At 36.4% G+C, this 11,287-nt stretch overlaps 1 protein-coding gene across 1 annotated transcript in view; it reads left to right on the forward strand.

Annotated features, from left to right (window-relative positions):
- Positions 1-1,145: 1,145 nt before the first annotated feature.
- LOC106868099 (fanconi-associated nuclease 1) overlaps positions 1,146-11,287 on the forward strand; it is a 26,221-nt gene continuing 16,079 nt past the window's right edge. The window contains exons 1-6 of the mRNA XM_014913218.2: positions 1,146-1,172; positions 3,780-3,994; positions 5,485-6,435; positions 6,914-7,054; positions 8,068-8,275; positions 10,246-10,380. Coding sequence (XP_014768704.1) covers positions 3,784-3,994; positions 5,485-6,435; positions 6,914-7,054; positions 8,068-8,275; positions 10,246-10,380 — 1,646 coding nt within the window. The 5' untranslated portion in view covers positions 1,146-1,172; positions 3,780-3,783. The remainder of the gene's footprint in view (positions 1,173-3,779; positions 3,995-5,484; positions 6,436-6,913; positions 7,055-8,067; positions 8,276-10,245; positions 10,381-11,287) is intronic.

Below are 11,287 nucleotides of genomic sequence, written 5' to 3' on the forward strand. Positions count from 1 at the left end.
TTGAAATTGAGATTTTTGAAAAATCTTTTCCAGAATCGGATAATCCATGGTCTGAAACATAGGATTCCGTGAAAAAAAAACAAAATTTAAAAGTGGGGGTATACCCAGATTACATATACTCCATCTCCACCCGTGAAAGAACCATAAACGATAACAAACTGTATAAGAAAACTGTTAAATGAAACTGCGAGCTTTGGGGGACTCGTAAGCCATTCCGTCATCATATTGTAAGTTACTCATTTCATTTCATCATTCGCTTTATGTACCCCACGTTTTGTATTGTATTATCTGTCTTTGTAATGTCCCCCTCTTTATAATGAGGCCTTAGTGCCTATAAGAAAGGTTTCACAGATACTGTGAAGTCTGTGAACACATTGCATACATAGGCATGTTCTGCTTAACACATTTTTTCTGAACTTGACGAAGACAGATCGTGTCCACATTGATTATACCACACTGAGTCCCAGGCAAGACATTTGGACTGGTATACACATTTCGTCTGTTTAACAGGATACTAGTCAAGGTCTTTCCAGCTATTGATCTTAATTCAGCAATAATTTCACAACTCATTATTTGAGGATATAAATTAAAATAAGACAGAAATGAAAAATAGTAAATATAACTGGTCTTAAGTTTACAAACTTAATCAAGACAAAGTTTGCGTGAGTTTGTAAAAATGTGACTTTTTTCCGAACCAAAATTGTGACTTTATTACTGTGACTTTTTTTTACCATTTTTTCCCCCTTCTCCGATGGACATCTAATCGTCACAAGAGGTTTGACCATCGATTGATCACCGGAAGAATGTAGTCGCCGAGACTCTGACAGAACACATTATAACAATCCTTTCTGTTAAAGGAACAAAGCCTGAAAGTTTGGGGAGGGAACGAGTCGGTTACATTGACTCCAGGACATAACTGGTGCTTATTTTATCGGTTCCAAAAGGGTGAAAGGTAAGTCCACGAAGGAAATATTTGAAGTTAAAACGTAAAGTCGGAAAAAATGCTGCTAAGTATTTTGTTCGGCATGCTAACAGCTTTGCCAGCTCGCTGCCTTTTGCCGATGTGCAATAGTAATCACAAAAGTTTTTAATCAGGGTAGATTCGAAAGTGTGGCTAGCTTACAAGTGACTGTTCCACTGTCATATTTTCTTTGGACCAAAACCGCGAAATTGTAAGTTTTTCACTCGAGATATTTACTTTTATTTTAGTCTTTCTTCAATTCAGTTTATTGGTTTCTTTAGCATTTATTTTATGTTTTCATTACTGGGTATTTATTTACTAGTTGTAATATCTTCTGTCATTGTTTTTCTCGTATTTAATTTCTAAATGTTAGTATTGACACTTCTTTTTTCTTCTAGTCCGTTGTCAGTTCTTAACTGAGCGCGAGTAAAATCATCAATTTTCCGGCTGTGACCATCTCGTCTGAATTTTTTCACCAGAGACAGTTGTCTAGAAGCCACATTTTCTAATATGTTGTTCGTTGAGAAGATTAAGTAGCTATTTTTAGCAGAATGTGGCTACATCGCCGTCACATGCGAGTGTTAGTCGGTTGTATAACCCCAGGTCGGCTATCTTCAACAAAACATGACATTTTTATCGCACGAACTGAAGAATAAAAGTAAACAAAATTGTAGCGGAGGTATAGAGGCAATAAGTTTCATCATCATCTATATATAAACTTAACAAATATAAGACTTATCTTGTTATAAATTTGACTCTAGTCAAATGTCTCGCCTTCCATATATGTATGTTGTTTACGCCCTGATAATGCAGTTCTTTAATCAGAGGCATTCCGGACGTGACTACCTTATCCTTTTAGATGTATGTAGGACAATATGGTACTACTAAAGCAGCGCGGACCCGAACGTGCAGTCGCGCGTCCGGGTCCGCACTGCTTTAGTAGTACCGGACAATATTTTCTTGTGTCTCCTTTAATTATTTAAGATGTTAGGTTGTTATTTGAGAGAGATTTTGCTACTCTTCCCAACAGGTCGAGCCTCTATGTAGAGGCTCTTCGTTGATTTGACCCTGTCTATTTTATATCCTTCAGGTTAGGTTCTGTCCTGACCAAACAGGTCCTCTTATTTTCGGGAATAGTGTACCCAGACTGTATTATCCCACTTGTCCTTTAATCTTAATAATATTGTGTTATTTGAAGGGTTTAGCTGCTATTTCTAGCAGATGGAGCAACCACGCTACTTCGTTAGCCCCTCTCCTGCTCTTGTCTGTCTAATTCAAGATAGTCATTGTCTTTTCAACTCCACACTGCAGCTTATTTGTTATCGCTTAGCCCCAAATAGTGTCGGATTGAACTAGGTTAAGAACGACTTCGCAAAAGTAGTTCTTATCCAATAGACCTATGAAACAAGATATTCCGTCCATGACAAACCCATCGGTTTTGTCCTTTTTTTTAAGGCTATAGGGTATGATTTAACTGTTATTTTTAGTACGCCAACCGTGTAAACGCTTCATCATTGGCTGATCTATCTAATTTATAAAAATGGTTGTAGGAAATTATTCTGGCACTTCTCCTGCACAGTGTTCATATGTTTAACCTTTTCCCTTCTTGTGGCACACAGGACATATTTCCCTGGCGTCCTTATCGTAGAAATGATTACCCATTCCCATTTTTATTCAACTAGCAGAGTATCTTGGGACTTATGAAAAGAAAGCTTTTTTTGGGGCAGGCAAAGGATTAATGTTGTGAACCAAGATAATTTAGTTAATTATAATTTTGCCCATACTGAGGAGAAAACCACCACCATTAACTTAATAATTAATTCTGGTCAATAATTATAATCCTAGTCTTATTTAGGAGCGAATAATTATCATGACAGCTTCAATTGTAATCAGTGGCAGTGTGGTATAAATGTGTTTTAAATGGATTAGTGAAAGGAGGGAGAAAAACATCACTGACTTCTCTCAGACCATTGAGATTATCAGGGAAGAAGAAGCTATCCTCAGATCAGAGACCTGGAGTGAATATTTGCAAGAGGGGACTCTATTAAAGGCATTCAAGAGCTAGGTGGGTGTGTTAAACCAGGTAATGGATGAAGTCTATCATCCAGGAAGAGGCATGGACCTTCCAGTGGATCTTCACACTGTTTTGATTTTATTCTCAAAACTGGTTGACTCATTGCTCATGGTAGAAGACATTTGCCCATGGTGCCAGTGTTGCAAAGCAAACTTCTGAGCAGCACTGCTATACGTAACTTGATCGCTCTCCCCCACCTTTTCTCTCTCTATTAGCATAGTTTGGAAGGGAAAAATGATAGACTTATAACACAGAGCAAAACTGGAAGTTCCTACGAGACTACTGCATACTGATGGTTATGAACAAAGTTCCTGCAAGACTATACATACATACATACATTGTACAGGCCTTGACTGTGTGCTTAAGAAGTTCCCTTCTCAACCACATGGTTGTCAGTTTAGTCCTACTGTGTCTTGTTTGTGAGTGGATTTACAAGACAGAAACTGAAAGAAGCTTATCGTGTGTGTATGTGTCTGCCCTTGTCTTGGTATTGTGTGATAGTTTTAAATGAATGTCATACAAGCGATATCCTTCATTTCCAATCTTCTCTTAAAACATGTTCAGTAATGGGGAAACATTACTTTACTTGGAAACAGGTGAAGTTTGGTGACAGGAAAGGCATCCAGTTGTAAAATCTGCTTCAAAAAATTCTAATCAACTCTTATGAGCAAAGAAAAGTGGATGTTAAATGATGATGATGATACACACATATACACAATGTTATTTTGAATTCTTAAATTTCAGAAGAATGGCTCGTAAAAGCCATAAACTCCCAGCAAAGGAAAGTTCTTCAAAAATGAGAAAACAGTGCAAAATTGAGCACTTTTTTAAGAAATCCCCTGAAAATCACTCTGGAGACAGAAAAGATGTCAATAGTGTTGAAGTTAAAAAGACTTGTAGCTCAGAATCTCCTGTGAATGTCCATAAAAGAAAACGAAATCCATCAAATGATTCAGAAGGTAATGTAGTTTTGTGTTTTTGTTGTTTATTTACAAGAAGAGGGGCAGCACCACCATGACCTTTGTAGTCCCTTAGAGAATTAATGATTGATACAGTTGGTGTTTAGCTTGAACCTCTCAATGTTAATTTGTGTTGGATAAATGTCAACAAAGAGGATTTCCAGTTTTTGTGTAATGTAGGTTATATGAGTCAGTTTGATGATGCGATGATGGGAGAAAGAGTTGGTGAATTTGGTTGGACACAAAATGTTAGTTCAAAGTCGCATCAGAAGAGACAGAATGAAGAAACAGCACATGGGAACCAATGTTTGTAACATGTTGGTGCCAATTAAATGGATAGCCAATTTTGAATGCAGTCTAGTTCATATATGTATGTATGTGTGTGTGTGTGTGTGTGTGTGTAAGAGCAGGCCTGTTCCAGATGTGTCAGTAGTATTATAAAGTGAACTGCATCTGAACTTTGTTGAGAGCAACTGACCAAGGCTGAATCAGGAGGCTTGATTTTGGGTTGTTGTATTAGCAATTCTGTTGTGTAGCCCCAGATCAGCAGTGTTTGATCAGACATACGGTCAGCAGGAAATTGGCTGAATGTCTAGGCTTGATTTACAGATCTCTTATTCCAGAAATACCATGTCTCCATTTGCTGAAATGCTTACTGCACAATCTACCCTGCAATGATGAATAGAAAGAAGTGAAATGTGAGACAGTCTGGACATGCAGTGATGAATAGTTTAGGATAAAGTATGACAGGGTGAACATGGAATACTCTCTGACATCATCATCATCATCAATCTGAATTTTAATTAACACTCTTTGTTGTATTAAAATACTTTGTAAATTTGTATTTTTTCATTACACAGCTTTTGTTACCAAATATTTTATGGCTGAATTCTCTCAACTGATTGATTGAGACTGTTTTCACCTCTCACTCTCAATGTCTTATGCTCTCTCTCTCTTACACACAGAGGAACACTGATGTTTTCCTTTATTTTATTCCCTGTTTTTAACCTCTGTTAGCTTCCAGGTTGAATGAAGTAAGTCTTGAAAGAAGCAGGATAAAGAGGGTTGTTTACCTGTAATATGGGAACTATGATCATACTAACAATAATATATGGCTGCCTTTTTTGCCAGCAGTGAATTATAAAATTGATGTAAATGGTATCTCTGTTTACATCATAGACAAATATGCTGAGTTGGCTAGGGAGCCTTTACAAGCATTTTCGATCTGCCAGAAATAGCAGCCAGATTTTTTTCAAATCCCACATTTAAATGCCATAGAAAAGACTACATTGCATAATGCAGTCCTGGATTCCCTGTGGGTATGAAAAAAAAAACCAGAATGGTCCAGCTGAAATGCCTTTGATTGTAAATCTGCTTCACAGAGTTGACAAGGGTTTAGGCAACGATGAATATATGCGTAGCGATAACGTTTTTTGCTTCTGTATTTTTATATATGCTCTTTTTTTTTCTCTCTCTCTCACTTTCTCCAGGGATTGAATCCTTCTTCAGTAAACAGAATTGTTTGGATACAAAAAGTGAAACATCTAAATCACGTGGAAGAACTTCTCTAAAAACTAGACTGTCTTTAAAGCGGAAAAAGAAAAAAAGTGAGGAACAGGGGGGGAAATTATCTAATGGTGTTATTGAAGTAATTGACATAACAGAAAATGGAATGGAAGATTGTTTAACAAATTCATTAGTTTCAAAGGATCAAATGGAATCTGCAAGTCTTGGTCTGATGCTTAATCCATTGTCATTAGATGTTAATGAGAATGATATTGAATTATCAAATAATCACTTGGTACCAAATAAAACTGAAGTTACACCATCAACAACAACAACACAAACATTACAACATGCATTGCCATTGGATGGTAATGACAAACTCTGTGATGATAAACTGCAGTCAGTGTTAGAAGGAAATATTCTGTGTTCGCAAAGTGAAACAAATGATAGCAACTCTTGTCGATTAAATCTAAATGAACCAGGAACAGACAAGGTTTTGGATTCGGACATTGTTAAAGAAACAGTGGACTGTACAAGCATAGATTTATCCAGTGAATCAAAATCATCAAAGAATATGAGCAAATCTCTACTGGCAGAACAAGCAGGTGATAAGCAGCAAAAACAGAAACCGCAATTAAATTTACCTGATTTTGGAAAACCAATCTCTTCAGATTCTTCTAGCATCGATTCATCTCCTGTGGATGGTCTCGAAAGCTCTGTATCTAAATGTAAATCTGATGAATTTCTTGATGAAGGAACTGGATCTCAACCTCAAGAGATGGAGGCTGATGGGGATACAGATGTCAAGTTCCGTGTCCCTTATTATCTGGAGAACTTTATGGCAATGATGTCACAGGTGTTAGAAGATGATTATTACAGATCCCTCTTCAATGAAGATGATATGGAAGTTGTTGAGAAATTTAACAGACTCTCAGGTCAGTTTACAAATTCGGTTTGTCTCCATGAATTTTCTATGACTACTTCATTTGCTGTAGAATTAATTAAGGAATGAGATTCTATAGAATTAAGGAGAGAGAGTCTATAGAATTAAAAATTCTATAGAATTAAAGATTCTATAGAATTAAAGATAGAGGTTCTATAAAATTAATTGAGAGAGTGTCTGTGGAATTAAAAAATTCTATAAAATTAACTAGAGATTTTATAGAATTAATGAGAGATTCTATAGAATTAATTAACGAGAGATACTTTAGAATTAAGAAAAAGATTCTATAGAATTAAGCAAAGAATATATAGTACTAATTAAAAGATTCCTAAGAATTAAGGTGAGATTCTATAGAATTGAAGATAGAAGGTGTAGAATTAATTAAGGTTTAATGTGTAAGCCCCAAGCACCTGTATGAAGATAATAGGAAGAATAACATTTTAAAGATGGAATTTTTTTACTTCTGACAGAGGTTGCCCAGAAACTGTATGTGCGGATGTTTTCACGCAAGTTGATGTGGAGAATGCAGATAAAGATAAAGTATCCAGAGATTGCTGAAAACCTTTCAAGCTTTATAAATGAATTAATCGAAGCTGGTTTGGCCCACTCAGGTGAGAGTTTCAGAGAATTATCTGATTGCGTTTTCTCTTTCTTCTTATTGTTCTTGTTGTATATAAACATTTGTCTTAGTGGTTAGGATGTTGGGCTCACGATCATAAGGCTGTGTATTTGGTTCCTTGACTGGGTGATATGTTGTATCCTTGAGCAAGAGTACTTCCTTTCATGTTGCTACAGTCTACTCAGCTGTAAATGAGTATCAACCCAATACTGGTGAAGCCTTTTCTTCCCCCAGCTGCTGTCATATCCTCAGTGTTCCTCCGTGTCAAGAATGGGAGAGTTGAGAGCGTATCTGTTTATGACTACATGGGTACCCAAAACAATGAAAGCATGTCTCACAGCTGTTTAGGTAACTGAGTTTTGCTGAAGATAGAATCTTCATGGAATTGAAGTGGAGTTTTCTTTGTCTTCTTCAAGATATCTGAAAGATAAGAAATAATTAACAAAATACTTGACAGTTATACAATGATTCTTGTAAAAGGCCAGAAATTTGAGAAGAGAAGTTAGTTGATTATATCAAACACATTATCTACATTCGACAGATATTTGTCCTCATCTTGTTTGTTGTTAACACAACGTTTCGGCTGATATACCCTCCAGCCTTCTTCCATTAAGCATTGTGTCCACTGTGGTGATTATTCTGCCAGCTCACCACCTTAATAACAATAACAACAACAACAACAACTAATAATAATAATAATACCAGCAACAGCACCTGTTGTCTGTGTCCATTTGTATAATAATAATGTTTATAACTTTTGTTCCAGTCTGTAAATTTGGAAGTAGAAATATAATTGATTTAATCAGCCCCTAATTCTTCACTGATATCTCTTTCATTGATCTTAAAGGAATGAAAGATGAAGTTAGCTTAGGCAGGATTTGAATTCAGAACAAAGGAACTGACAGAATAGTGCAAAGCCTTTCCTGTGACCCTCTGCATTTCAACTTTTAACAAACTCTATCGTTTTATTCTTGTCCATTATAGTAGCATTTATTTCATTTTCAGAACAAAACCTGACCAGCCTGGAGGAGACACTACACCTCTTGCCTTCTGCAGATTTGAGAACAGTTGCCAAATCGTTTTACCATAATTGTTCCAACCAGACCAAGGTACAAATAGTTGACCTTTTACTGAAGCACTGCAAACAACAGTCTGTCAGATCTCTCTTTGAACCAAATGGATTGCAAACTGTGGAGAAATCAATGATGAATCGGTAACACTTTTGTTTTATTGTAATGGAAAAAGTGGCGGGGGGGGGGATATAAAGAAGGTTTTTATTTACATTGAGGCAGGGGCTATGACTTTTATAGATCCTCTGAGATTGGCTTAGCTAATTTTATTGCTGCAGGAAAATCATGTGCAGGGAAGGGGTTCCAGAGGGATGATATTCAGAGGAGGGAGGATATGGTGCAGTTGTTACTGTAAGTCCTGTGAAGGGAACACAGTATGGGTGACAAGTGGAGGAGAGATGAGTGATTGGAGACTGTCTGAATGAAGGGAACATTTGACCAGTCATATAGTTAATCTGTTTTTACCTGTGTTTATCCAAACTAACATGGGTTACAAGAATATATTATTGAGGTATTGTTTTACAACCACATGGCCTTCTTGTTGCTAACCTTTACTCGTTTTTCAAATCGGAGATATCTGTAGTCTTGGTAGAAAAGCTAGAGAGAAGAGGCAGCATGTCTGTGGGCCAGATGTTGGTGTGTATTGATGAACGAGTTGATAACAGTTAACTGGTGGCCTTACTGTCAATTTGGTGTAGGATATCTGTGTGTAGAACAGCTATAGCAGCAACTGTCCTTGAGATGGGAACTATTTCATTGTGGGACTCACCTGACTCTTGTAAACCAGGAAAATATAGGAGGTAGGAATAAACAAAACATTATGATGATGATAAAGAGAGTGAATTCGAGGTTGTGCCCCCGCCACTGCTTGATAGCTGGTGTTGGTGTGTTTACATTCCCATAGCTTAGTGGTTTGGCAAAAGAGACCAATCGAATTAATACCAAGCTAAAAAGAAATTACTGGGACCGATTCATTCAGCTAAAAATTCTTCAAGGCAGTGCCCCAGCATGGTCACAGTCTAATCACTGAAATAAAAGGTAAAAGATGTTAGTGTGTGCGTCTCCTTGTCTTGATATTGTGTGATGTAAATGCATATCGTTCATTCCCAATATTCTGTGAAAACTTGTCTGGCCATTGGGAAATATTACCTTGCTTGGAAAAAGGAAAGGGTTGATGACAGACAGACAAAGCATCTGGTTGTAGAAAACTTGTTGCAATAAATTCTTTCTGACTCATGTAAGCATGAAAAAGCAAATGCTAAATGATGATGAGAATTGGTGTAAATGACTGAAAGCTTAATCAAAAGCTTTATCATATCACAGTTGGTGGCTTTTAAACTTTTTTTTTATTTCCCTGCTTCTAATTCCATGGTTGGAGTTAAATTTGCTTTTAATTTTGGCATTGATGATAATAAAAGAAGCAGATAAGGATTTGGTGCCAGGGGAGGGTGTTATATTGGCCTGAAGTCACAAATGGTATTAACTGTTTATAGTTCCAGTTCAGCCTTGATCCAGTTGACATGATCCATTCCAGCCATGACTAATCCACCTCTTTACTTTGTCTTACTTTGAAGATCTGTATTTTTTTTTTTTTGAGCTGAAAATAAAGTGAACAGTTGTTGCTTAACCCTGATGTAGCAGTCTTGTTGTTGAAAGTAATCCAGCTGTGACCAACCTGTTGTTTTTTAAGGATATCTAGGACTAAATTACTTGAAGTGTCTTTTTTCATTTAAGAAAGCAAGGTGTGAATTGAGGAAAATCTGGCTACTATTTCTAGCATCTTAACTGACCATGTAGATTCTCTGTTGTGGGTTTAGTGAACAAGATTTGGTGCAGATAGTAATGAATGTCTAATTCCTCAAGAAATAGCAGTCAAATCCCCCTCAGATCACACCTGAGCATCTTTGAAAAAAAAAATTTACACCTGAGAAAGGAATACACTGGAATGTCTGTCTTTACTTATAAGTCTACTGTTCCAGACTTCTGCTATTCCATCAGCATTGAAATGGATTTAAAAAACACCATCAACAACAACATTGAAAGTTGACATTTCTGAAACCATTTATTGGATTATTTCATAAATTCTAATTGTTGTTTATTTGATTTGTTACAGCGCCAAAAAACTTCTTGGACCATGCTTTAAGTTAGTGGAATCTCATCGCTCTGTTTTTGTACGTTTGTTAACTCTGTTCTCATTGTGTGTGAACTCTATGGATGACGAAACTGGTGGTGCAATTTCTGCACAATTGTAAGTTGCTAATTTTCATATTGTTCTTACTATTATTATTATTGAAGCAGTGAGCTGGCAGAGATGTTAGCGTTTCAGCCAAAATGCTTAGCGGCATTCCATGTCTTTGCATTCAGAGTTTAAATTCTGTCAGGGTTGACTTTGCCTTTCATCCTGTTGTCGTCGATAGAATAAATACCAGTTGAGCCCTGGAGTCAATGTAATTGACTAGCCCTCTCCCACCTATATTGTCAGACCTTGTGACTATAGTCAGAAGGATTATTATTATTATTATTATTATTAAGGTGATGAGCTGGCAGAATTGTTAGCATGCCGGGCAAAATGCTTAGCGGCATTTCATCCGTCTTTACATTCTGAGTTCAAATTCTGCCTTTCATCCTTTCGAGGTCAATGAAATAAGTACCAGTTGAGCACTGGGGTCGATGTAATCGACTCGCCCCCTTCCCCAAAATTTCAGGCCTTGTGCCTACAGTAGAAAGGATTATTATTATTATTATTATTTTAAAGCAGTGAGCTGCAGAATTATTAGCATGCCAGACAGAATACTTTGCAGCATTTTGTCCATCTTTACATTCAAATTCTGCCAAGGTTGACTTTGCCTTTCATCCTTTCAAGCTTGATAAAATAAGTACCAGTTGGACACTGGGGTCAGTGTAAGTCAATTACTAGGGATATTTGAAGAAGGAATTTTTATATTCCAAAATATTATATCAGACTATGGATGATTAAATTACAGCAGTTATTATAATCCATTGTTGTTATTATAGTGCATTGTTGTGCCATTCAAAACCCATTTTTTTACAAACAATACACAAAGCTTCAAACAAACTACAATACTCTCCTATATATATATGTATATATATACAGATATATATATGTATATATATATGTATATATATATATATAT

The sequence above is a fragment of the Octopus bimaculoides genome, chromosome 21 (assembly GCF_001194135.2).
Source record: "Octopus bimaculoides isolate UCB-OBI-ISO-001 chromosome 21, ASM119413v2, whole genome shotgun sequence".
Taxonomy (NCBI): domain Eukaryota; kingdom Metazoa; phylum Mollusca; class Cephalopoda; order Octopoda; family Octopodidae; genus Octopus; species Octopus bimaculoides.